We start from the raw sequence: 24,966 nt of genomic DNA, 5'->3' as shown, positions 1-24,966 counted from the left end.
CGACTTGCCAAACTAGTTGAACTGTAAGGGAACGACCTGTACATGCATCTGGAGTATTAAAATGACTGTGGGTGGAAGGGTGGGCAGGCTTGAGCATAGTCAACCTTTTTCCAGATACAGGTCGCATATGATTGCCTATACTTCAACATTGGCTAGACTCCCTCACACGTGACTTTCTCACACTTCACGGGCTCAACCTTCCTTCTAGCCAATTGTCGTTAAGCAGAACCTTTGATGGAGAAACAACTACATGTACTGTAGGTCGAAAGGGGAAAGAAAAGACACCGCTAAGTATTGTAGAATGATGGAACTGCACATTACGGTATTTAGTAGAAAGTAAGGGATGATTATGGATTGGTCTACATGTACATCTAACTATGGAGGCGAGGAAGGTTGTGAATGTGTTGCATATCCACATAAAAGACAGTACCCTTCCTCGACATCAATCTTGTTATTGTACTTCTACTCAACCCTCCCTCTCTCCTCTTAGTCTTTTATCCTCTTCCTTGTAACGTAACTCCTCCTTCCTTCCTCTACTCTTCTCTCCTTCGTATCCTCCCTACCATGCCTTGCGACATCAGCCAACGCATGCAAGAGGAACCTCTTCCTCCGACTCCTGAGCCGGCTTCCCAGGCATCAGTGGTTGAAGATGTGCAGCCCTGGAACGTACTCGAGAGGAGAACTCTCGAGGATGACTCTGTCATGGGGGTGAGTCAACGCGGCGTAATGGCGTTGAGTCACAACCGCACATGCATAACACCCCGTCTCCGAGGTACCCATGTCTGACCTCCAAACAGTGCATTCTCCCCATCCTCCGCCGTGCTGCATCTATCAAGCACCCAGATACTCTCGAATGCCTTAGCGTGGCCCGGCTATTTAGCAAGTGTGGACTGGCTGGAGTGGCCATCGGTGAGCCTTAAGCTTTCTCTGACTGACCTTAGACGGCCAAAAGTGCTCCCGGTGTGCCGAGGGCGGGAGACTTTGCATCTCTCCGGTCATAAGTCGGAAGTCTGCCAACGTAGAATGTTTCTCTGCAATGTCGCGGTAAGTGTCGCTTTGTTCTGTCGGAAAGGAGAGTGGTTCCCTGACAACAGCTGCACCAACTGTGTACTGATAGACGGAAACCTTAAGCCTGGGCTGGACAGGCGAACGCTCTACTGCGACATCCCTTCTCGTACAATCTGGTTCGACTGCTTCTGCAACTGGTGGATGCCGGCAGAAGACAGAAAATTGATCCGAGACTCTGAGAGTGCAACCCGCGAGTATCTCGACTACTACAGCTTCCCGACTCGATACCGGAAAGGTACGAGGAATTCGGTTGAGAGGAAGTTGGGAGTCCTACAGTCATTGGCGAACAGTCGTAAGATTGTAAGTATCAGCTGACACCCTCAGTTTATGAGACGAGGTCCTCACTTGTCTGAGGGGGCATGCTAATTAATAGGATCGCGTCATGTCTGCCCAACCATTCCCAGCGGTGGTCGGATTGCTCACGAATCCTGTGGCTGTACGCGACGCTTTCAAGAACTTCTGGGATCAGCTTCCAGAGGACACATGGGCTTATCCAACCGAGGAGGATGGAGTCCCACCCCCGTGCTTGTGCGGACCCGATGCGGCCACTTCATCCTTTCCGCCCTGGTGGCAGGCATTGAAGGATCTGGCCGCCAAACCGCTGCTCTCATCTTCAGGTCATCCTCTGACTGACATCGAGACTGCGGCTAAGGTCGTTTCTGTCCTTCCTTGGATGTCTCCCGATGTGATTAGGGTGTTGGGCCAGCCATCGGAAGAGCAGTCCCAGTTGCAAGAGCAGAAGGTCCCACCCAGCATCGCTCAACGACGACTCGAAAGCGACCCGCACCCTGGAACACAGGACAGCCTTCTCTTACAGGAGAACACTTTGGAAAAAGAAGACGACACCCCGACGTTGTCTGAGGCAGTAGGAAAACTAACCATCGGCTCGAGAAACCTCACCATAGACACGGAGCATGGTCCACTCGGTTTTGACGCCAATAACGCGACATATATGTCTGAGGAGAATCGCCGGAAGAGAAACCGGCAGTTGGACGGCTGCAATGAGCCGTCCCAGGGAACCGAGATCGTTTACAACTCGGATAGCACCACTACCTCCATTGGTGTGGCGGGCGAACTTCTAACAATTATGGGAAGCGGTCAGTCCGACGAGTCACTCGTGGCACCAGCAGCGCCAGAAACGCTGCTGCAGAAACTGCCCCTTAACCTGACCGAGGAGTTCTGGGGGATTGATGCTCCGACCGAGTGCCGTGGTGCTCGAGTGATTGGTAGATACCTGTAGACCTGGTTTAGCGTGGACAGTTGGGACAACTACATTAGTTGTAGATCGTAGAAGTGCATGCTTGTTGAGTTGCAGCTTGAACTCAGACCTCTCTCAGAATCTCAGAGAGGCGCTCGCCAACACGGAGACTGATCGCTGCGAGACGCGCCCAGCCGGGTCCCTAGCTACATGTACAGTACATCTAGCAGAGTGGGGTGTGGGGTAACTTGGATTCTCCCTCCATGCTCGACCAGCCATTACAACCCCCAAGTCATATCTTGGCGGTATCGGCGGATCGCAGCCCTCACCACAGTGAAAGTCATTTGCATCATCCTCGACCTGACATCCACTCCCTGCCTGTCAATGTCATCTCCGCCAATGACCTCATGGTGGATCCCGACGGTGTCACGCCTATTGCTGGCGACCAACCGGCTCCGAACACCCCAAAGTTCGTTCCTCGCTCATATGCGATGCATCCTCCCGGGGGTGCCGCAAGTGTTGATCCAATCACTTGGGCTTCCAGGCTTCTAGGCCCAAATCAAACGGATCGATGGCCGCAGATCAGTGGAACAAACACAAGCATCATCGTGGTTGTTTACCTGTTCTATATCCAACGTCAGCCAGCGTTGACGGTAGAAATATCGCGACTTGTATCTCAACGATGGAAGGGGGGGCCGAGTGTGGATATACATGGACAGTGGGATTTCTAGTCAGTAGGACTGGATAGCCTGTAGTGGGTTGCCACACGCTACTCTCAGAGCAATATCCATACCCAGCTCTGCGCCCGCAGCGATCAGCGATCATCAAAATGAAAAAAAAAAAAACGCAAGGGCAACTCTGCCCCACTCCCAATGACCAGTGGTGCAGACGGTGACAAAATCGAGACGCCTTGACGTCGCCTATTTGGCCGTCGCCAGGCTACAACTGGAAACGCAAACGTAATGGGAATTCAAATAGTGATTGGGAGTGGGGCAGGTACGGCTTGGCTGAAATACATTTCAGTTGTCGTCTGGTTGTTCAAACCTTTCTCCCCCAATCTATCGACATTTGTCCGGGGTCTATTTATGCGATGCAAAAAAACCCAAATATCATCAGTACCAACACTAGTGGTGAAACGGTATCATGGACGCTTGCCATGCGTTCGGCGGGGGTTCGACTCCCTCCTAGTGTATCCTTTTTTTCAAATTCGAGTAATCTTTTTTGGATGGGGGAAGGAGTTTTGAGAAGGAGGCAGGGCTGGAGTGATGAGTGACCAGACGTGACTGATTTTGGGACGCGACTGGCTTTCAGCATGTCCTCAGTTAGAACTCGCCGCAACTCTGGTCCCTGCAGACTCCGTCCACAGAAACAAACAACCCCACACAAGACATACACCTGCATGCGCCAGCGCTCTATGGCAGGATCCATTTATTGTCCTCAAGCCATACCCTAGCACCTCGCGGGATCACGACCCGCCACCCTTCGTACCGGCGCGGCGATTAGCCCCTCAGTACGGGCTGCATTACGCACAACTGCGGCGTGGTGCAGGCTCAATGTGCCTGATCGGGATCGGGGGAGCTTGCGTGGGGCGGCGGCGGACGGGGCTACCTGTGGCTGTATCGCCGATAATGGGGGGCGGGCCTCGCGGGGTTGAGCGCTGGGACGCGAGCTTACCGCCGAGGCGGTGAAGTTTGGCTGCGCGAGTGGCGCCGCGGAGGTTGTGCGACGTAAGAAGGGCGAGGGGGCGTCGAGCGCCTCAGGGTCCCACTTGGCTGGCGTGGAGTCGGGGCGGTACACGTAGTTGGGCTGGGGGATGAGGGTGGGTGGGCCGTCCACCTCGTCGTCGCTGCGGGCGCGCGTGATGTACGGACTCATGTTGGCGGGCGAGCCAAAGGATGTGGCTGTGTGCATGGTTATGTCGTCGATGAAGACGCGATCTAATTCGCCCGGCGAGCCTATCGACGTCCGGCCCGTGAGGTGGCGATAGACGTTCTTGGTGGGTGTGGAGAGTTCTTCGTCGGCGCGAGAGCGTGCGGCGAGGTTCGTGAGCGACTTGGAGGCCAGGCGGGGGAGGGACGAGCCGCCGCTCGCACGCCGCCCGTTTAACCGCGAGATCTTGGACGCGATCTTCGAGTCGAGCGGCACGGGGCTGTTGTACGCCACAGCTCCTGGTATCTTGCTCGGCGTGTCGTGGTACGCTGCGTGTCGCGCAGTGATGGACGAGATGGGCATCGACTTGGGCTCTTCCAATGATGCCCGCTGCGGCAGCACGGGGCCAAAGTCCGTTTCGTCCGACTCCTCCTCAGATATGGATGTCGTGGTGGGCACGACAGGGCGTTCTTCCCGAAGGGCAGCCCACTGGGCCTGCAGTGACTCGTGGGAGACGGTTAAGCGTCTTCGGTTCTCCCGCAGGATCTCTTCTCTCTGCTCGAGCTGCTGCCAGTGCATGTTGAACTCGGCCTCGCGCTGGTTAAGTGCCTGCTCTCGTTCGACGAGTGCGGCCTCACGCGCCTCCATCTCGGCGACTTTCTGCTTGAAGCGCTCCTCGCGTCTCTTGGCCGTCGCCTCCCACTGCTCTAGCTCCTGTTTGCGCGCGGTCAGGACAGAGGTTCTGATGTCAGCGTATGGTTCGTGGGAGTGGTTGGACAGTGGAAGAAAATGGGGCGCTGGTTGGTTGGAGGCGTGATGGTGCTGTCAAAGTGCACTGCAGCGGCGGCGAAGTCGCCACAACGTCACCGAGCCTCAACTGGACTGGGCTACTCTCCACGGCTAGAACATTGTTGAGAACAGAGGCCTCGTCTCCATCCGCCGCTTGCGTTCTTGTACACAGCCCTCTCCGGTACCAAAGGAGGAGGAGTACGGGCCGACCTCGCCAGACTAGAGAGACACTCACTGGTTCTGCACAGTAAACAGCTTGCGATGGAGCTTCATCTCCTCCATCTCCAGCAAGTCCCGCGTCGACGGCCGACGAATAGGCTGAGGTCAACACCACCACATCAACACCCACATTGAGGTTAAGCATGGCCTTGATGACAAGCTTGAGCGCGGGCGAGATATTGCTCGGCAATGGCGGCATCTTGCCCGACTTGACCATGCTTATCAATTCCTCCTGGGTGCGGGCCGTGTGAAACGGCGAGCTAGGGTAAGCGATTAAACACGCGGGTGACATACTGCAAGGCACACATTTCGTACACGAGGCAGCCGAGGGACCAGATGTCCGACTTGGTGTCGTACCGGTTCTCGGCGAGGATCTCGGGGGGCATGTACAGCGGCGTGCCGACGTAGGTCTGCGTGAAGGTGTGACCGGCCATGTCTTTGCTCAGACCAAAGTCGCCGAGCTTAACAAAGTCGCCAGAGAGGAACACTGATGTCAGCTGACGTCGGCAAACCCAGTGGCTGAGACAGAACAATAAACAACTCTCGACGCGTTCACTCGTCTCTCCCGAGAAATGCGCAGATCGACGTCTCGACACAAGTCGACGCCTACACGAAGACGGTCTGCTAAATTGTGCTCATTCTCTCGCGGACGGCTTCCGTCGTTTGCCCCACCCATCCGACTCACCATTCTCAGGCTTCAGGTCACGGTGGAGCACCTGTGTGCGACCCGCGTCGCCGCTCGGACGCACGGCTGCCCTGCGCTGCTCGGGCCAATGACAGTGGTGGAGGGCGAGAGTAATCTGCAAAAAGATGTTCCAGATGCGATCCTCGTGCAGCGGCGCAGTGCTGCGCTGCGCCTTGCGGATGAGCGAGCCGAGGTCGCCAGACGTGCAGTACTCCATGACGATGTAGATGCGCTCGTTCTTCGCGTCGCGGATCTTCTGTACGAGCTGCACAATGTTGCGGTGCTTGAGCGACTCGAGGATGGCTACCTCGGCCATTATCTGCTTGCGGTCCCTTTCGTTCATCTTGCCGTAGTCGAGCTCCTTTAGGGCGAATTCCTGATATCAGCATATCGCGGGAGAGGAGAAGGGAAAAGGACCTCGAGTGGTTGCGAGGGAGGCAGCTTGCAAGGCAAGTGTGGGCAGCTGCTGGGCCAACGCGACGCACCTTGCCATCTTCAATGCGCTGGATCTTGGAGATGACGCCAAAGCTCCCTTTACCAATGTTGCTGACGAGACGGTACTTGTCCATCTCGGATGGTTCGGCAAAGGATCCAGACGTGGGCGACGCCGAAGGGCGTCGTGACGAGGCCATGGTGGGCTGTGGGGAGCCGAGTGAGAACAGTCGGTGGTCCACGGTCGGTGTTTGGAGGGTCGTCTATGTTCTATGCTCTAGGCATGGGGTTGTGTATTGTGAAATGCACTGTGTGTGACAGAGTGGAGTGACAAGTGGTGGGAGGAGATGCAGGACGCGTAGAGAGTAGAGACGTGATGTTGAGTGAACGCTTAGGGTTGTTTAGGTGGCTGGTTGGAGGGGGGGGTCGAGAGTTTACAGCAATGTTGTCATGAAGAGACGACTACATTGGGCAACATGAATCAATGCCGTTATTCCTCCTCAGGAACAGTCACTATCAAAATCAGGCGCGCGTAAACATTGCCAAACATGCCCTGTATTACACAAATTGACACGTCAGGTTTAATCAATTTGCTTCCGTTAGGTGGCAAAAGTTGAAAGGAAGACCTGGTGGTGTTGTTGAGGCGAGTGACGAGTGTTGTTACCATCAATACCCACAATGTCGTCCGCATCGAGCTCTGCAGGACCCTCGCGGTCGCCATCTCCGGCAGCCAATGGCAATACCGACACCTCGGATGAGCCACAGAAGACTTTCGCCGACCTTGGCGTCAACGAGGACCTGTGTTCGGCATGCGAGGCGCTCGGCTTCAAGTTCCCCACCGATATCCAGGTCGCAGCCATCCCCCCAGCGATGACAGGCCGGGATATCATCGGCATTGCGCAGACAGGAAGTGGTAAAACTGCTGCCTTCTCGCTTCCCATCCTCCAGACTCTCTACGACGACCCGCAGCCATTCTATGCGCTCATGCTCGCCCCCACCCGCGAATTGGCCGACCAGATCGCCAAGCAGGTGCAGGCCCTCGGAGCCAACATAGGAGGTGTCCGAGTCGCCTTGCTAGTCGGTGGCATGGACATGATGCACCAGAGCCTCGCGCTCGCCAAGCGCCCGCACATTATCGTCGCTACGCCCGGTCGTCTTATGGACCACCTCGAGAACACCAAGGGCTTCTCGCTCAAGGCCCTCAAGTACCTCGTGCTCGACGAGGCCGACCGTCTCCTGGACCTCGACTTTGGACCCATCATCGACAAGCTCCTCAAGGTCATTCCCAAGGAGCGCAACACGTTCCTCTTCTCGGCAACCCTCAGTACCAAGGTTGAGAAGCTGCAGCGCGCGTCGCTCTCCAAGCCTGTCCAGGTCAAGGTCGCGTCCAAGTACTCGACCGTCTCGACGCTCATGCAGTACTACGTCTTCTTCCCCGAGATCCAGAAGGACCCGTACCTCTTCTACCTCGTCAACGAGCTGGTGTCGTCCTCGATGATCATCTTCACCGGCACAGTGGACCGAGCCCAGCGCCTGAGTATCATGCTCAACCGCCTCGGCTTTGCGGCCATCCCCCTACACGGACAGATGAGCCAGAGTGCACGTCTCGGTTCGCTCAACAAGTTCAAGAGCGGCGGCCGCAAGATTCTCGTTGCGACCGACGTCGCTTCGCGTGGTCTCGACATTCCCTCCGTGGACCTCGTCATTGTGAGTTATTCCCAAGAGTGTGCTGATGCAGAACTATGACATTCCCTCCAACTCGAAGGACTACGTCCACCGTGTAGGACGTACGGCCCGTGCTGGTCGCTCGGGCAAGTCAATCACCCTCACTACACAGTACGACGTCGTGATGCTCAAGGGCATCGAAGCTGCTATCGGGCGCCAGCTCCCCGCCTACGATGTGGACAAGGAGGCGGTCGCCATCCTCTCAGACCGCGTGTCCGAAGCGGCCCGCGCTGCCAAGCTCGAGATGCGCGAGCAGGGCACTGGCGGTGCTGGCGGGAAGCGCGGGCGAGACAAGGGCCACCGCGGTGGGTACGACGACCGCGACCGCGACGACGATGTCGTGCAGGGCGGCATGCCGATGAGGAAGAAGTCGAAGCGCGGAGGAAGGGGCGGGAGGAGGTAAGCACCACGCGCCGGCACAATGTAGGCCGGAGTGGCACCGCTCGTGTCGAACTCTTCCCTCTTCGCTCCCAATGGAGACCGTCTGTGCGACGTAAACAGGATAAACAGGCCCTTGTTTCACCTGTAGTTGGTCGTCATGGAGGTGGAGGCAGGTGGAGGCTGGGTTCCAATCTGTCGAGGTGTGGAGGACATCTTTGGGCTCTTACTCATCAAACTGTATTTGTAGAGGCATGCATAGAATCTGAACTTTTGGGAGATCTTGATGACTTTGCTGCGTGCGTTGATTCGATGTGTCGAAAGCAAGGGCTCACGTCGCGAATGGTTGGTAGTACTGTACATCAAGATGCCACAGATTGGGCGACCAGTTGCCACCCAACAAAGACCTCAAAGCCTCAAGTGATATCTTTAACCTTTGACCATCCCCACACTTAATACAAGCACAATCCTCAACGATCACTCCTTCCCCGCCGTTGACGCACGGTCATAAATCATCACATCTTCTCAGCTTCTCCATTTCTTCACTTTGCGTACTCGTCTTCACACTCTCGTTCTGCGTCTGGCGCAGCGCCATGACCACCTCCAACCCCTCCCATCTCCTCCTAAACCGCAACCCCCGCTCACCGGCGCACCCCCAACTCGTCCAGACCGCACTCTACGCCCCTTCCCCAACCCCTGGCCCCGCGGCGCACCTCTTCTCTTTCGGTACCCCACCCCCATCCGAGCTCCACCACGTACGGAGTCAGAGCACACCCGCCCTCTCGTTCCCCGACACAGGTAGCGAATGCGGCGACGACGAAGTCGTCGTGCATCCCACGTTCTGGCGCGATGCGACATTACCGGGCCGCGTAAAGGTCGTCGTGGGGCGGTACGAGTTCTGGTGCCACAAGGAGGTTCTGTGGTTTGCCAGCCCCTTCTTCAGCGCGTGCTTGCAGGGAAGGTGAGTGGAGGTCGAAGGCGGACCAGGATAGGATGGAGGCTAATGTCAGTTGGGCCGAGACCGAGGTCGCTGAACCATGCTTTCCAGCTGCCTCACCCGATGATGGGCGACCAGATAGCATGCAGTTGGACCCACCTCATGGAGATGCGCCTAGCCATGAGGGCGAGGGCGAGGGCAAGACGAGCGTCTACCTCGACGCGGTGGACCATGGGGTCGCCGACATCATGCGCGAACTACGTGAGCTCCCCGATCCATCTGGGAACGCTCTGGAAACACTGGTCGAAGGAGAGAGTCTGCGGCGCGCGGAACGAGCAACCGAAGGGAAGGAGGAAAAGGGCGATGAGCTGAAGCGGATTGCGGATCACCGACGGGAAGAGAAGCAAGGAGAAGACTCAAGGAGCCTCAAGGGGCTCGACTTGGCCGGGCATAAGCCGGAGAGGACGAGGGACAGTATTACCAAGCTCGAGCTTGACCTCGCACGGCACGCTAAGCGTACTTCGGCCTCGAGTCTTAACCTCGCGCGTCGACGAACACACAGTGCGGGGCGGGAGCGGAGACGCCATGAGAGACATGATGCGCTCATTGAGTTGCCAGAGGACAGTCCAGCGGCGTTCCAGGTGAGTCAACTGCTTCAGTGGTGATGTGCTGGCAGGGGCCGGCGCTGACCGGAGACGGGTGCTGAGTACCTTCCTCGCCGAACTTCATCCTTTGGTACCTTCCTTTCTCGCAACCACCTTCTCTCTTCTTTCCTCCCCAATGATCCCCCAGATTTCCTTCCCCACTTTATATTTCTTCACTGATACTAACATTCAGGACTTCCTCTTCTGGGCCTACCCCCATCTCGAGTGCAAGGTGACGTGGACTAACGTGGCGCGTGTGAGTCTGCTGGTGAAGCAAGAAGCGCCAGCTGACACCAGGTCCTCGCTCTCTCGTCCAAACTCATCGTCCCGGCACTGCAGACACTCTGCGAGCGCTTCCTACTCACACACGCCTCGGGACGGCCAGTAGAGGCGCTCGCGCTCGCAGAGAAGCATGAGAACAGCGAGCTGTACCGCGAGGCGAGCCGCTTTGTACTCGACCAGGGTGAGTTCAGACCGAGGAGCAGATCTACACTGTTGTGTGCAAGCTGACCCCAGCGTCATGGGACGCAGACGAATTTGAAAGCCTCTCGGATCAGACACAGATTAAGCTTTCCAGACGCCGGATGTGGTTCTTGGAGCGTTTGCTCAAGCTGGGGACGATTGACGTGAAGAAGGAGTACGTCTGTGTAAGTATTATCTTAGCTACATGAACTGGACCTGCAGCTGTGTAGCTGTGCTCACTCACACCAGCGACCCGACTGCCCCGATCAATCACGATGCCAGGCTCAACTGGACGAGAAGTGGCGACAAGCAAACACTGCGGTGTCGCGGTACGGCCCACCACAGCCGTCGGTTGCATTCCGCTGTCTCCGGCAGCTCGAGGGGTTCCCAACCAACCCCGCCCTCATCATGCAGCACCCGCTATGCCAGAGTAGCGCGAAGAGCTGGGTCGCTAGCTGTCAGCTCTTCGTGTTGGGCTTAACTGACTCCAGTGTTTGACCGCATGTTCCAGCTCAAGGCGATTAGCGTGCGCACCCCCGGAACGGAAAAGGTGAGCTGCCGCAATGATCTTCCAAGTACCAGCTAACCACAGTACTGGATGTTCATTACGATGAATTGACGAGCGAGTATCTCACTGTGTAGCATCAAACCATGCATTGTTTCGCCTGCATCTACAACAGTACATCTCTAAGGGGCATGGAAGGGGTCGGAGCTGCCAGCGGCGAGCGCAGACATGCTAGCCTCGCGCACGTGGTCAAGGTATGCAACGAGACGGGACGCGTCCGTATCGCGCCCGATAAACTCCTCGTACACGTGGTACTCCTGGCTGGCGACAAGGACGGTCATGTCGAGCGCATCCTGGAGGAGCTGGGGGAATCTGGTGTGGTGCTCGACGAGCAGCGTGTGGAGACGCATGACGAGATCGGGGACGAAAATCTGCCGAATACGTCGCAACTCGCGACGCCGTGCGTTGCCCTGCTTCCCGTTGTCGGCAATGGGGAACGCGAGCCAGCTCGAAGTAAGCAGGTTGCGAGTGAGGTCGGCCACGCGCTCGATAGCCGAGAGGAGGCGCTTGGACCACGCATGCTGCTCGACTTTGGATGCAGTCTCCTTTGGCGGTGCGGAGGCAATCTCTTCAGCGAGGTCGTGGGCAGCAAACACCTCATAGAGGCGGACGTAGTCGGCGAACTCGGCCTCGTCGTCTGCTGCGCCGGTCCCAATGTCGTCGGGGAGGGAGCGGAGGAGAGCGCCAGTGGCGTTTGACTGCCCCGTGGCGAGGAAGTATCGCGCGACCTCGTCGGCACGTGCCAGCGCTTCCGGCAGCGTCTCGGGAACAATGGTGAGCCACTCGAGTGCGCGGATGAGTGCCTCGTCGTCGGGGCTGATGCTGACGCGTACATCGGTGATGTCTGGCTGTCCCGGTGCGAGAGAAGGTGCGGCATCAAACGCAGCGTGTAAGATCATGCGCACGGTGTATGTTGCAATGGTTGCGACGTCAAGCCCATAGTCGCGGGCACGGAGGAGAGCCACCCTCTTGTCCTGTAGGGAGGCTGTGGGTGGCATGGAGCGGAGGAAGCGCGCGTAGCTCTCCTCGCCGTTACCTTCGCGGAGGCAGGCGGCGTATGGCGCGACGAGCGTGGAGTACCCGCCGTGCTCAAGGACGCGGAGATACGCCTCGAGGATAGCGTTGGCCGCGCTCTCCGGCACGTCTTGTCCGAGGGTACGTAGGACGAGCACCAGATGCGCGAAGAAGCGCATGAGTGGTCCAATCAGTACCTCTGGCACAGATTCGGTTAACGTCGGGAGGCGATCCGCAAAGGTATCGAGGTGCGCAGCCGCGTCATCGAGAAGGACCTGCTTCTGCGTGATGCAGAGCGGGTTGCGCGACGCCTCAGCCACGGGACCGGACTGGGTCGCAATGGAGGCGAAGACTTCTGGGAGGCCGCCGTGCACTGCCTGGTCGTCGTCAGTCTGTGGGTCCTCGGTCTGCCAGAAGCCGCCGAGCTCATGCCACCGCGCGTCGATACGGCTCTCGAGGCGAGCTGCGACGTGCGCCCACAGCTGGTCCTCCCACCCTTCGCAGGCTGGGAGAAGAGTCGACAGGTCGGACACGAGGGCGGCGTAGAGAGCGCGCTCGGCACTGCTGAGCGTCGCCTGACATTAGCTGGGTCGAGGTGCATCCAGCTCACATTCTTGGCGATCGCGCGGCACGCCTTCTTCCACAGCGCACGAGAGCGGTTGCCGCTCATCGCCGTTAACTCTGACCGCTCCGTTGCTGGAGTCAGCTTGCAGTAAGTCATCCAGCTATGGAACTCACTGAACCCGCCCATGTCCCAGCGCCTCCCACCCATGATCGATGCCGCACGCCATGGTTCTCCTCCTTCTTCGCATACGTGCACGGCGTGGTCCAGCTCGCCATGTCGCACTAGGTCAAACAGCGTCTCCAACAGCGGTGTCGCGTACGTCCCGTCCTCGCCGGCGATCGTGCCTCCTCGCAGAGTGAAATCCGGGTCCAGCGATCCTTCATTAGAGCCTGTGAGTTTGGCGGTTTTCGTCCGGCGCACAGTGGAAGGAAGGTATCCGTGGCGCGCCTCTAACGGTGGTGGTGCTGAGAAGAGTGGGCGCGTCTGGAGATGCTCGACGAGCGTCGCCCAGAGGGAGAGGTCCGCATCATCGCTCACGATGTGCTGCGTAAGGTCCATAGGGGTGATGTAGGGATCAGCTGCGACCGTGTCCGCTGCGCTCCCGGATGGTGGTGGGGAGAGACGGTTCTCGTACACGGCGCGGATGAGACCCCATGTCCTGTGTTCGAGAACGAGCCACTTGTACTCGTCCGTGCCGAGGTTCCCAGATCCGATCGCTGATGCCCCATTGGCGCGCAGGCTACTGTCAGAGCGTTGGGAGTGAGGACGTACTAGCTCTCGAGGCTGCCCTGCAGCTGCACAAGGAGACCAGTCTCGTCGTTGAGCACTGCGTCTGCGTCGAGGACCCCGTCGAGCTGTGATGGTCCCGCCGCGGCGTGGTAGCGCTTGAGGATGCCCTCGAAGGTGACGTAGGGAGAGGGTTGTGTCCCCGTCATCGTGAAGAGTGAGAGAGTGATGTCGCTGAGTTTACGAGTTGGTGTTGTGGAGGATAGGTTGTTTCTGATCGAAATGCGGTCACAAGTGATAATGCCACGTGGCATTTTGAGGTTGACGTGTTATTTCCAGCTGCGACCCAGTCAGCTGTTATCGGAACCTTAGGGGATGCGCTGCTGGGAGGCTAATGGGTGATGGCTAACGGACCTGATGACTGGCGACTGGCGATGCAATGAACTGACTGAATCACCTCGCTCCCCTTGTTCTTCACTTTATATATCAATCTAGATTATACAATCACTCTTCAGAACACCACCTTCCACTCAACTTGGCGTATACCCACGACCTCCCGGTCCACATTCCCACCCCAGCCTTCATCTCTTTGCCACCAAACTCGTATCCACCTCCACAGCCCCGCTCGCCTCACTCATCCTTGCCACTCGCGCACGCGAGGCCGCCAAGGTGGCCCTCATAACACCTTCCCCCACAGCCACCCCGCCACATCAGCCCAAACGCGCGCGTTCCAACTCCGTCAACTCGACTGGGCCCAAGCGCGCTCGCATAGAGCACCTTAAAGGCCAAGGCGCAGACACCGCGACTGCCCCCCCTGACACCATGAGTTCCGATGGCGAGGACTTTATATACGACGATGAGGACGAATTTGATGACTTTGAAGACGAGCGTGAGTGCTGTCGCTGTTGTCTCTACAGAGCTGGCCTTTATCGCGCGAGGTCGCGAGCGCAGGCGCGCCTGGAAGTGATGTCACTCCCTGGGCGTCCAGTTGGTTGACGCCCAGACATGGACTCTGAGTCCGAGCCGGACGTGTTCGACGCCGTGAGCCCAACAGCTGAGGGTGAGTTGGCACTTGGAAGGTACATCTTACACCAGACGGACCATCCCGGAAACCATACGATGTCGCGTACAAGGTTCTATCGCCCAAGGAGCTCACCGAGATGCAGAACATTCAGGTCAAGAAGGTCCAGACGCTCCTTGAAGTGCCCGTAAGCTTGAAACAATTGAGAGTAAACTAACAACAGGCTTCCTCAGCGGCCATCCTCCTTAGGCACTACGCGTGGAACTCGGAGAAGTTACAGGAGGAGTTCTGGAGCGACCCCGCTGGGTCCTTTGCCGCGGCCGGACTCTCGCCACCTTCCTCCCCCTCCACCTCGACCGCTTCCCTTCCTATGTCGTCACCGTTCAAGAGCCGCAACCCGTTCCGACCAAAGAACAAGAAGGCCGCGCCCTTTGACTGTCCCATCTGCTGCAATGACTACCCCACTGAGGAGTTTGACACGCAGACCTACTCGTTAGGCTGCAACCACCGCTTCTGCCGCGCCTGCTGGAAGGAGTACCTCACGGGCAAGATCAAGACGGAGGGTGAGAGCGCTCGCGTGCAGTGCATGGAGAGCGGGTGCAACCGCGTCGTGGTGCAGGAGGCTGTCGAAGAGCTGGTAGAGCCGGACGTCGCTGTGAGGTAAGCTTCCAGGTTCTCGGGGTTATCTAACAGCAGGTACCGTGACCTGCTGCAAGCAGCATACGTTCAGGACTCGCCCAGCCTGCGCTGGTGTCCTCACCCCGGGTGCCAGTACGCCATCGAGTGCTCGCAGGCGCCACCGCGGATGCTCAACCAGATCGTCCCCACTGTCACCTGCACATGCGGGCACGATCTGTGCTTCGGATGCGGGTATCCGGCCGACCACCGCCCGGTGCTGTGCAAGATCGTCAAGGCTTGGGAGAAGAAGTGTGCCGACGACTCGGAGACCGCCAACTGGCTCAACGCGAACACCAAAGAGTGTCCGAAGTGCCAGTCGACGATTGAGAAGAACGGCGGCTGCAAGTGAGTGTCTATGAAAGCGCCTCTAGAATTCAGCTGACGTCAGCCACATGACCTGCAAGAAGTGCCGTGGCGAGTTCTGCTGGGTGTGCATGGGACCGTGGTCGGAGCACGGCACGAGCTGGTACCAGTGCAACCGTTTCGACGAAAAGTCTGGGTCGGATGCACGCGACGCGCAGGCCAAGAGCCGGGCGAGCCTTGAGCGCTACCTCCACGTAAGCTCATTCTGACAGACACAGCTAACCTCAGTTCTTTAACCGCTTCGCTAACCACGACCAGTCGGCCAAGCTCGATGCCGACTTTTACAAGAACACGGAGAAGAAGATGGAGATCATGCAGAACAACGGCAACCTGTCGTGGATCGAGGTGCAATTCGCCAAGGAGGCTGTCAAGACGGTCGTCAGGTCGCGCATCCTCCTCAAATGGTCGTACGGGATGGCCTACTACCTCGTGCGTAACAACATGACGGAACTGTTCGAGGACAACCAACGCGACCTCGAGCGTGCTGTCGAAACCCTCTCGGGCCTTCTTGAGAGCAACATTGCCGAGCAGGACATTGCCAAGATCCGCTTTGAGATCACCAACCAGGCGGCCTATGTCCAGAAGCGCCACGACATCTTGCTCGACGACACGCTCAAGGGATACCTCGAGCACCGCTGGCTCTTCACGATTGACATCTAGCTTGACTAGTCAATGATCTCCACTATCGCGCCACTGTTGGCGGACTGCGTCCCATGTAGCCCATCATCACTTGATTAGCTCAACTTGATGTCCAAGGACCATGTACTGTAATTTACGTGAATTTGCCATGTCAAAGTCGCTCGTGTTAGCTGTTTAACATGGTAGTCTAGCGGTATCTGACGTGAGACTTTTGAATCTTGGAAGCTTTGGACGCGCCTGTCATGACGATCCCCTTGGCGGTACATTGAAACCTCCACTTCAACATTTTGCGTCAACACCAACTGTCTCTTGAGCAACCACAACCCTCTCCCTGTTGTCTTGTCCACACATACCCTACACACGACTAATGCGGGACTACACTCCCGAACTCGACGCCGCGCGCGAGCTCATGGAGGAGCTCCGCCGACACATGCGCGCCTTCGACCAAGGCCGTCTGGCCTTCCAGCCTCCTGTCCTTGACAACGCCACTGGCACGCCGTGGCGCGGCGAGGACACGCAGGGCCTCAGAAAGTTTACGGACGCGATTGAGCAGCAGGATGCGCAGCTTCAGACGGTGAGTGATGCCAGATGCGTGGCGTGGCTGGTGTGCTGCACGGGATGCCTATGGCTGCGAGTGCGTAATCGAGCGGCGCACTCTGCGACCTTGATGGATCCCGGCGATATGCTGGAGCTTCCGCAATGCGATCGGACATTAATTGTCTTTTTGTCCTCCCTTCCCGGTTGCGCTGACATCAGCTCGCAAAGTCGGATGATCCACCGCGCGAGGATCCCCTCCCGGTCATCCAGGGCCTCGCGACGGCCTGGAAATGTCTGGTCCTCGCGGCCACCCCCGTCCCCGCCGTCCGCATGTCCAGCAAACTCCCCGCATCAGGCAATCAACCCGCCCGCGAGGGGTTCGTCGACGTGGTCGCCCGCGGCGGCGCCGAGTGGATACGGATATACAGCAAGAAGGTGTCGACACTCCTGGCCGAGTTCCGAGAGTACGACTCATACCTCACCGACTCGGATGACGAGGGGCCAAATACTCCCAAGGCAGCCTCGTTCCAGCCCAACGTGCTCACACGCCTCGTCGACGACCTCCTCGCATTAGCTGCGGGAGTCGAGCGCATTCCAGGTGCCGTGGCACCGCGGCTCACTCTCCGCCTCACGCGGATCGAGGAGAACCCCGAGGGAGGGCATCCCGATTTGCGTGTTGGTCAGACCTTGGATGCGATCCGGGCCCGCGGCGTACACCTCGTCTTTGGCGACCTGTCCGACATTCCCTTCTCCCGCCTTCCCACCAGCCTCCCAGACGCCCGGACAGTCACCCCATCACGGCGGCTCAACCTCGACCCGACCGCGCTCATGGGCCTCTGCTCCGACCTCTTACACCACCCCCTCCCGGCGACACCAGACGAAGCTCGTGCGCGCTTTTACCGCCCCCAGACGGTGGTTGAGGAGGCGGGACACGCGGGCGGCGGGCGCGGCAGCTGGGATGGCGCAGGAGAGGCGGACGCGGCGCAGAGCCAGAACTCGCGAGAACTCGTGCGCGCCCTGCTCGAAGAGACGACTGAGCCTTTAGTGGAGGTTATCCGGGACACACTCGAGGCCACGTCTAATGGACAGGAGATTGAGCTCTGGGCCACCCAAGAGGCGATCACGTACCTCCAGGAGACGATCAGCTCTGAGGCTCTGGTCGGCGAGGGATTGGAGCAGCGGCGTATGCGCCGCCTCACTGGTCTGGAAGACGGCGATTTCTGGGAAGGAAGCCGGTACGCAGGCAAGGCGGGTTGTCTTGCCAAAATGCGGCTACACGTCTTCGACGACGATTGCAGCATCGACATGCTGACCAAGGAAGTCGAGGAACATGGCCTCGAGTCAGTATCGCGCCGCCTCGAGAGCCCTTTGGCTCTAGGCAAAAGCCTTTGTGCAGATGGCATGACATCGTTCCACGCGACCACAGCGGCGGCATGCACGACCTTTGTGGCCGAGTACCTCTCTGTCGTCTCGAAGGGGATGAGTGCGGCGCCAGCCCTGCCCGGTTTCCTGAACCCGCGCCGCCTGCCCGCTCCTCGCGTCGCGCAAATCTCGACGCCCTTTACTGTTGTCGCATTACACTCGCTCTCCCGCGGCGCAGCAGAGGGCATGACCACGCTGAGTATGGGCCACGTCGTCTTCCGTGAGCTATTCGCCCAACCCCGCTGGCGCACAAAGGGCTGGGCGCAGGGGAGTTATGAACTTGAGCGAACAGCAATAGACACGGTGATTGGTGACATGGAGGCCTTGTCCGTGGATGATGGCGGGGTGCTCGAAACCACTCCGGGAGCACCAGTACACGCCGTCACGTGGATCTTACCGTATAGGTCACTTGGGGAGGCCAAGCGCGTCAAGTTTGCCGCGGGAGATTACTCGTTTCCCCGTTTCGTGCAACGCGTCCTCAAGGATGGAGAACGGGCTTTGTCGCGCACTGCCACACCTACGCCGACTGTTTGAGGTCATTTGATCCCCACAGAGCCGGGAGAGAAGGGAGAGGGACGGTGCCGAGTCGAGTGCATACCATACTTTCATACTGCATAGACCTGTACGAGCATTGCATTGCATGTAGCCTTCAGCATGGCCACAAACAAACCGATCCTTGCACCCTGATACTGTACACCCTAAAACATCGCCTTGATCAAAAGATCAAGCTCAACCCCAATCTCTGAGAAAAGGAAATACACTAGGAGGGAGTCGAACCCCCGCCGAACGCATGGCAAGCGTCCATGATACCGTTTCACCACTAGTGTTGGTGTGACTTGGATGTTGGGGTGAATTTCGCGACTTACTTGAACCCATCGGCACTCTCTGTGGGAGCCATTCATTCCGATTTGCTCTTAATTATTCCATATCTCCCCAATCGCAGCCACGGTACACTCGACCCACGACGCGAATAACCCTCCTGGCAATGGCTGGTGGAACTGCCCGTCCTGGAGTGGACCGAGGTGGCGTACAGTCTTCAACGGCTGCGATGAGGATTTGGCCAGATCGCCTCGATTCGATTCAGGCGTTCTGGTCAGCTTATCATCAGTTCCTTTGGTCATCAGCCACTCTTGAGAAGGTCCCATTTTGAGGGTGAGGATCAGCCAGAGTTTCGCGAGCGGGCCTGGTGATGGGTCAACCGCTGCATCATACTGTACATGCACAACAATATGTTTCGCCTTCATTGTTCCTAGTCGTCCCAACGGTCGAGCGGGTCTGGGGTCAGCGCAGCCTAAAGAGTGACGAGCCGTCGTGCTTGAACGACATGCCCGTCAGTAGCGAGCTCCGCACAAGCGCGTCCAACCTCGCTGACAGAGATCACCACAGTTGACGGCGGAGAGAGGACCGCAAACTTGCGCGTCGCAGAAGTATGGCTGCAACCTGGTCACGAAGACATCCTCAACTGGCCCGCCTCATCGTTGGGACGCAACGCTTCACCCCTTGCTTCTTCGACACACTCGAGCCAAGCACTGGGCGGTTCTCACCAGAGTCACTCTCCGGCTCGCTCTTGATCGCGATGTCTGATTCGGGTGTGGGTTCGGGCGGAGGTTGAGGTCGGCGTATTCGCGGAGCAGTCGCTGGCGCTCGTGCCTTCGGGACAGTTGCCCGGCGTGGTAGAGGAGACGAATGGCGGCCTTTTCGCCGCGTGACGGGCGGGGGATCGGTACTGGTAGCCACGCCCTTGCCTTTGGCGGGTAAGTATTCGCTGTCCGGTATTTCACCCCTTTTCTTGCCCGTTACGCCAGGTGGACTCGAGTATGGGCTATCTTCTTCGCCCGACTCTGTCGCCAACCTGGATTCCTTCGTCTTGCCGTTCCCCATGTTCGTGAACAACCTACGTGCGGTCGGAGGTGATGCTTTCACGGAACCGTTATCCTCATCGTCGGTTGTCCGTAAGCGTTTGCGACGGTGCATGACGGGTCGTGACGACTCCGAGGTCGAGGCGCGCGCCCTTTCAACGGCTAGGGCTGGGGGTGCGGTTTGTGCTTGCTACTGTCAGCTCCCAACTAGACCAGAACTCACAGCGACGCCGGGTAAGGCAAGCGTGAAGCGCTCCGTTGTCCGCTTTGGGGGCGCAGCCACGGCAGCCATGGCATCCTCGAAGATGCTTTGCGCCTGCGCCGCAGCTTCGGCCAGACACTCAGACCTGCCGTGCCAGTACGCCGCATCGCGTTCAGCCAGCTCACGTCCCTCCTCGGCATTCTTGAGCGACTTCAGACAACTTGCTGCGCGCCTCCGCGCATCAGCCAGGACGTTCTCGGCGCGCTGGGTCCGCTTCTCCTGCTCCTCGAAAGCTTCCTCGAGGGCGGCGAGCTTGCTCTCCGTCGTCCGGAGGATCGCGTTTTCGGCCTCAAGCTCGACGATGCGGTCCTTCTGTTCCTGATTTGAGCTGAGGACACCCCTGTTGAACAAGTGCGAAACCTCAAGATCGCGCTTGAGCCTGGAGATTGTGGCGTCACGTTGGTCCATTGCGCCGACCGGCGGGTGGAAAAGCAGGACGCGTGGGAAGGATATGTACACGATGCCGGGTAGTAAAGCTGGAGGATGGTAACAGCTTGGAGGAGAGAGGAGATGTTGGCGATACGAAGGTGGATGATAACCAGTTGACGAAGATGAAGAATGTGATCAAGTGAGTGAGTGACCTCGGACCGACGATCATGTCATTCCATTTCAGGCACTGGTGTACCCAAAACACGCCACCCACATTTCACTCGTCCTTTTATCCACCACCATTCAACCATCCACCATCCATGTCGGCCCGGGACGAACCACCACACTTTCGGCAACGCGAACGTGGAGGCGGCCGGACCAACAGCCGTTCACCGCGTCGGGACAGGCGCGATGACCGCGAGCGCGAGCGCGACCGAGACCGAAGGTATGCGCAGGTGAAGCGGGAACCGGATGCGGGATACGGCGCCCGCGAGCGGGAACGCGAGCGCGAAGACGATCGGCAGCGGTACGACGAGGACGCCGTGAGTATGCCTTTCAGGGGATGCTGACACGCAGGGCGAGCCCAAGAGCCCACCAAAGCCAGACTTTAGCTCGTCTGGCCTGCTGGCCAAGGAGAGTAACCAGGTCAAGGGCGTTGCGCTCAAGTATCACGAGCCGCCCGAGGCGCGCAAGCCGACACAAAACTGGCGGCTATACGTGTTCAAAGGGGACGAGCAGGTCGGTGAGTGCTCACCATGACGAGATGACGAGGTGCTGACCCAGACCTCATCCATGTTTATAGCCAGAGTTGCTTCCTGGTCGGGCGCGACGCGGTCGTCGCGGACATCCATGTGCAGCACCCGAGCTGTAGCAAACAGCATGCGGTGCTGCAGTTCCGTGCGGTGTCGAAGCGGAGCCAGTATGGCGATGTCAAGAGCGACGTCAAGCCGTATATCCTCGACCTTGACAGCACCAACGGCACGTACGTCAACGGGCAGGAGGTGCCCAAGTCGCGATACTACGAGCTGCGAGTAAACGATGGTGGGTAGATGATGGGCTGGCGAGCACAACTGACGGCAGTGCTTAAGTTCGGGACGTCGGCGCGGGAGTATGTACTCCTGCACGAGGATGCGGGCAAGTAGATTATGTGTAGAGTATGTTATGGCATGTGGTCACCTACTTGTATTGGCAAAGGACGTAACGGGTATGAAGTGACTACCGTGCTTGTCTGACCCCAAGAGCGACAGTCACTTCAGGCGAAGTCGGGGAACAAGAAGGGGAGTGCGGTCCGCAGATTGTCCCGGTGGCCGTTCACCCCATATCCAGCTACTGTACCTCACTCGTCCGTCCTAGCCTTCATCCCCGCGCCAGCGATGCTCCTCCGCTTTCCTCTGCTGTCCAGGTCCTGCATGTCTTAGCTTGGCGTGGCCTGATGGTAGGACACCCTATGACCACGCAAGAAGTGGGCAAGCCTCACCTTGAGGGTTAGGTCGAGGGTCGAACACCTCGCCAGCCAAAAGCATACACTTGTCGATGACAGAGAGATTCGAACTCTCGAGCCCGAAGGCACGGCCTCAGAACAGTACAGTATAGCAAGGCCGCGGAATAACCACTATCCGATGTCACCTACGATGTGGTCAACTTTGATGGGCTAGTAGTCTGAGATTCGGCCGCTGCAACATCCATGCGACCTGAATCCCAGTAGGAAGCGGACGCTGTATGGCCTTTACGCCTTAGAGCCATGAGCGAACCCTTAGCGTCTGCTGATCACGGAAGCGCGACGCTCCCCGGTCGTACATGTGCTTGGCCGTGCTGCGAGAGCCGCCCATCTACCCCTTGTAGAGCCATGAGACGCCTGTACGGCATAGTTGAGAACAAACCGCTTAGAGTGGCAGGCTCTTCTTACCGTGTCGAGACTGGCGGTCAACGAACTCGTAGACGATCTCATTACCCCCGCTCGCGTCTCGCGGATGCCCAAGCTTCTCGCACTCCAGGAGAGGGCGAGCTTGCAGGGATTGGAGAGATAACTGGCGTTGGTTGAACTGTTGAGAGGCTACACCCTCCATCGGTTGTGTGTCTTTCCGCTTGTATGTTGCTGAGGCCATGGGGCTCGTCAGTCGGGCACCAGCCCTAGAGTGTGAAGACGCTTTAGCCATTAGAATAGCAATAACGCGTCACAACCCGAAACACGCCCTTCCCATCCACCCTCGCCTCGCTCATGGTATCCATCGGACTTGTGATTCTTCCTCATTTCCTACAGCTTGGCTCGGACCGCTCCGCCGTCGCGGCCCTGTGCCTCCCAACGCGCAACGACGTCCTTCTTGATCTCAGTCTTGAGAATCTTGCCGTTGGCATTACGTGCTTCTGTCAGCTATTCCTTTTGTTCGGGGGATACTCACCGAGAGGCTCGTCAAAGATGGCGATGATGGCAGGTTGTGCGGGCCCGCGAATGCGGGGCCTGGCGAGCTCGAGGATACTCTCTGGCGTGGCTGTCGCACCAGGTGCAAGAGTCACAGCCACACCGACAAGCTCGCCCCACAAGTCGTGAGGAACCGCTACAGCGGCAGCCTCAGCGATCCGGTCGTCAGAGTAGATGACGTGCTCGACCTCTGCACTGGAAATGTTCTCGCCGGCACGAATGATAATGTCCTTCTGCCTGTCACAAACAACCAGGAACCCCTCATCGTCCAGGAAGCCGATATCGCCACTGTCAAGCCACCCGTCCTTGGTGAGGGCGGCGGCCGTCGCCTCAGGGTTGTTGATATAGCCCTTGCACACGTTGGAGCCTTTCATCAAGATGACGCCGGGGACGTTTGGCGGGCATTCCTCGCGCGTCTCTAGGTCGACAATCTTCAGCTGGCCCGTGGGCATAGTGATACCAGCCGCGTGGGGCTGGGTTAGCGCTTTCGCGTTCACGAGGAGCTCACCTTGCGCCGAAGGTCTGGGCCGGCGAGGGTAACGTGAGCACCGATCGTTTCTGTCATCCCAAACGCTGTGATCCTATTGTCAGACAACACAAGCATGATACGAACATGTAGAGATCGGGGAACGCCTTCTCCATGTCTCCCGGCAGGCGTTCAGGCGGGAGGGAGCCACCAATACTGACTCCCTGCAGCTTGATCTTGTCCTTGAGGCCTGGAGACTGCAGGATGCTCTGGAAGATCGATGGAACGCCCGTGCTCGACGTCACCTTCTCCTTGATCATGAGGTCGATGGCTGCCTCGGGATCCCAACGACGCATGAGCACAATCTTGCCACCGTTGACAAAGTTGCGGTTGAGGCCGATGTAGCCTGTCACATGGAACAGAGGGACGGGGAGGAGGAACACGCCCTGTTCCTCAGGCGGCGTCGTTGCGGCCGCAATCGCCATCTCGTACGTCGCGCCCAGACGCATCGCGTGGCGTGCAACCGCTGTGTGTGAGCTTTTTTTGTTTCTTGGTGAAAGACGTACAATACTCGGCAGACGTGTTGGAATGCATGCAGATGCGGTGGGTCAGCAGCACACCCTTGGGCATGCTTGTCGTTCTGGTGTGAGTTATCTTTCGAATGGAGGGCGCTCACCCAGAAGTGAGGAAGATGTTGGCATCGCTCTCTGGGGTCACGCTCGCCCGAGCGCGCCCACTCTTGACCTCCTCAACAGACGCTGGAGATGGGTTGACTATGAGTTCCTAGCCATCAGCGAGATCAGCGATAGCGTACCTTGCAACCAGCACGCGCTGCAGGCGGGAGCAAGTCGAGGCTTTCCCAGCAGTACGTCTTATGTCAGCCGCTGCCATATCTAGCCTTACGGGGCCAGCACCGCGGGCATCGAGTTGGTCGCGAACAGGCCCAATAGCCTCTCCAGCCTTGACATCCACGAGAATTAGCTTGCACCGCGTAAGGGTGGCGCAGTGCACCTGCGCGTCGCCCGTGCTATTGTTGTCAGCCTGACCAAATTACAACTCAAACTCACAGAGTAGCGTTCAGTACAAGGGGCACGGCTCCGAGGAGGTGGAGACCGACCAACGCGATGATGAGCTTGGCAGTGTTGAGACCTCCGACAGCGACGGGGTCTCCAGCCCGCACGCCCTGCTCGAGCATCCAGCCGGCGAGCGCGTACGCGCGCTCGCCCATCTCCCGATACGTCAGGTACTCGCGTTCGCCCGCAATAGCCTTGGTAGGGTTACCGACTGGCGATGAGACGCACACGCGGTCCGCATACTTGTCGATGGACCGAGCGTACAAGTGCCCGTAGGTTGGTACTTGCTGTTGTTAGAATTGCGGAACAATGATATACATTCTTAAATGCGATCTGCTTGACGCCGTGCATGTCGACCTCGATGGTCTCGAACGGCGAGCCCTTGGCTGTGAGTGCCGCATTGACTGGGTCAGCGCTGCTGCGGGATGACGCACTCTCAGCGTAGGATGGGATGCGGGGTCCTGCCATGGTGGGGAGGTTATGGATTGGATTCGGGGTTCGTGATCGCGACAACCGACATGTATATGGCTAAGGCTCAGCTCGATGTGTCGGTGGCCATGACGTTAAACTCACAACCCGTCT

At 58.2% G+C, this 24,966-nt stretch overlaps 10 protein-coding genes across 10 annotated transcripts; 6 read left to right on the top strand and 4 right to left on the bottom strand.

Annotated features, from left to right (window-relative positions):
• Positions 1-564: 564 nt before the first annotated feature.
• On the top strand, positions 565-2,308 carry CcaverHIS019_0702770 (uncharacterized protein; the record flags this gene model as incomplete). The annotated part of the gene is made up of 5 exons (XM_060603693.1): positions 565-708; positions 798-909; positions 942-1,044; positions 1,095-1,368; positions 1,442-2,308. 5 exons carry the CDS (start codon positions 565-567, stop codon positions 2,306-2,308), a joined length of 1,500 nt encoding a protein of 499 aa, XP_060459961.1.
• Positions 2,309-3,715: 1,407 nt separating this feature from the next.
• Positions 3,716-6,460, bottom strand: KIN3 (uncharacterized protein; the record flags this gene model as incomplete). Its single annotated transcript, XM_060603692.1, has 6 exons — positions 3,716-4,877; positions 5,160-5,242; positions 5,274-5,403; positions 5,438-5,630; positions 5,829-6,204; positions 6,314-6,460. 6 exons carry the CDS (start codon positions 6,458-6,460, stop codon positions 3,716-3,718), a joined length of 2,091 nt encoding a protein of 696 aa, XP_060459960.1.
• Positions 6,461-6,938: 478 nt separating this feature from the next.
• Positions 6,939-8,388, top strand: RRP3 (uncharacterized protein; the record flags this gene model as incomplete). The annotated part of the gene is made up of 2 exons (XM_060603691.1): positions 6,939-7,967; positions 7,999-8,388. 2 exons carry the CDS (start codon positions 6,939-6,941, stop codon positions 8,386-8,388), a joined length of 1,419 nt encoding a protein of 472 aa, XP_060459959.1.
• A 568-nt stretch (positions 8,389-8,956) lies between these two features.
• CcaverHIS019_0702740 (uncharacterized protein) lies at positions 8,957-11,025 on the top strand (the record flags this gene model as incomplete). The annotated part of the gene is made up of 8 exons (XM_060603690.1): positions 8,957-9,324; positions 9,374-9,941; positions 10,138-10,200; positions 10,242-10,407; positions 10,461-10,591; positions 10,656-10,863; positions 10,898-10,956; positions 10,999-11,025. 8 exons carry the CDS (start codon positions 8,957-8,959, stop codon positions 11,023-11,025), a joined length of 1,590 nt encoding a protein of 529 aa, XP_060459958.1.
• A 68-nt stretch (positions 11,026-11,093) lies between these two features.
• NUP84 (uncharacterized protein) lies at positions 11,094-13,485 on the bottom strand (the record flags this gene model as incomplete). Its single annotated transcript, XM_060603688.1, has 4 exons — positions 11,094-12,560; positions 12,596-12,681; positions 12,724-13,289; positions 13,322-13,485. The coding sequence occupies 4 exons, from the start codon at positions 13,483-13,485 to the stop codon at positions 11,094-11,096; spliced, it is 2,283 nt and encodes a 760-aa protein (XP_060459957.1).
• Positions 13,486-14,098: 613 nt separating this feature from the next.
• CcaverHIS019_0702720 (uncharacterized protein) lies at positions 14,099-15,998 on the top strand (the record flags this gene model as incomplete). Its single annotated transcript, XM_060603687.1, has 7 exons — positions 14,099-14,165; positions 14,280-14,336; positions 14,372-14,484; positions 14,521-14,957; positions 14,994-15,320; positions 15,364-15,532; positions 15,567-15,998. The coding sequence occupies 7 exons, from the start codon at positions 14,099-14,101 to the stop codon at positions 15,996-15,998; spliced, it is 1,602 nt and encodes a 533-aa protein (XP_060459956.1).
• A 346-nt stretch (positions 15,999-16,344) lies between these two features.
• CcaverHIS019_0702710 (uncharacterized protein) lies at positions 16,345-18,470 on the top strand (the record flags this gene model as incomplete). Its single annotated transcript, XM_060603686.1, has 2 exons — positions 16,345-16,551; positions 16,734-18,470. The coding sequence occupies 2 exons, from the start codon at positions 16,345-16,347 to the stop codon at positions 18,468-18,470; spliced, it is 1,944 nt and encodes a 647-aa protein (XP_060459955.1).
• Positions 18,471-19,185: 715 nt separating this feature from the next.
• On the bottom strand, positions 19,186-20,465 carry CcaverHIS019_0702700 (uncharacterized protein; the record flags this gene model as incomplete). Its single annotated transcript, XM_060603685.1, has 3 exons — positions 19,186-19,211; positions 19,481-19,985; positions 20,019-20,465. The coding sequence occupies 3 exons, from the start codon at positions 20,463-20,465 to the stop codon at positions 19,186-19,188; spliced, it is 978 nt and encodes a 325-aa protein (XP_060459954.1).
• Positions 20,466-20,746: 281 nt separating this feature from the next.
• Positions 20,747-21,568, top strand: CcaverHIS019_0702690 (uncharacterized protein; the record flags this gene model as incomplete). The annotated part of the gene is made up of 4 exons (XM_060603684.1): positions 20,747-20,968; positions 21,003-21,168; positions 21,210-21,467; positions 21,507-21,568. 4 exons carry the CDS (start codon positions 20,747-20,749, stop codon positions 21,566-21,568), a joined length of 708 nt encoding a protein of 235 aa, XP_060459953.1.
• A 1,112-nt stretch (positions 21,569-22,680) lies between these two features.
• Positions 22,681-24,852, bottom strand: CcaverHIS019_0702680 (uncharacterized protein; the record flags this gene model as incomplete). Its single annotated transcript, XM_060603683.1, has 11 exons — positions 22,681-22,787; positions 22,826-23,318; positions 23,354-23,426; positions 23,459-23,837; positions 23,878-23,951; positions 23,988-24,094; positions 24,126-24,182; positions 24,215-24,338; positions 24,379-24,671; positions 24,703-24,788; positions 24,819-24,852. 11 exons carry the CDS (start codon positions 24,850-24,852, stop codon positions 22,681-22,683), a joined length of 1,827 nt encoding a protein of 608 aa, XP_060459952.1.
• Positions 24,853-24,966: the final 114 nt, after the last annotated feature.

Source organism: Cutaneotrichosporon cavernicola, assembly GCF_030864355.1.
Source record: "Cutaneotrichosporon cavernicola HIS019 DNA, chromosome: 7b".
In the NCBI taxonomy this organism is placed as follows: domain Eukaryota; kingdom Fungi; phylum Basidiomycota; class Tremellomycetes; order Trichosporonales; family Trichosporonaceae; genus Cutaneotrichosporon; species Cutaneotrichosporon cavernicola.
This window is presented reverse-complemented; position numbering and strand designations above follow the sequence as displayed.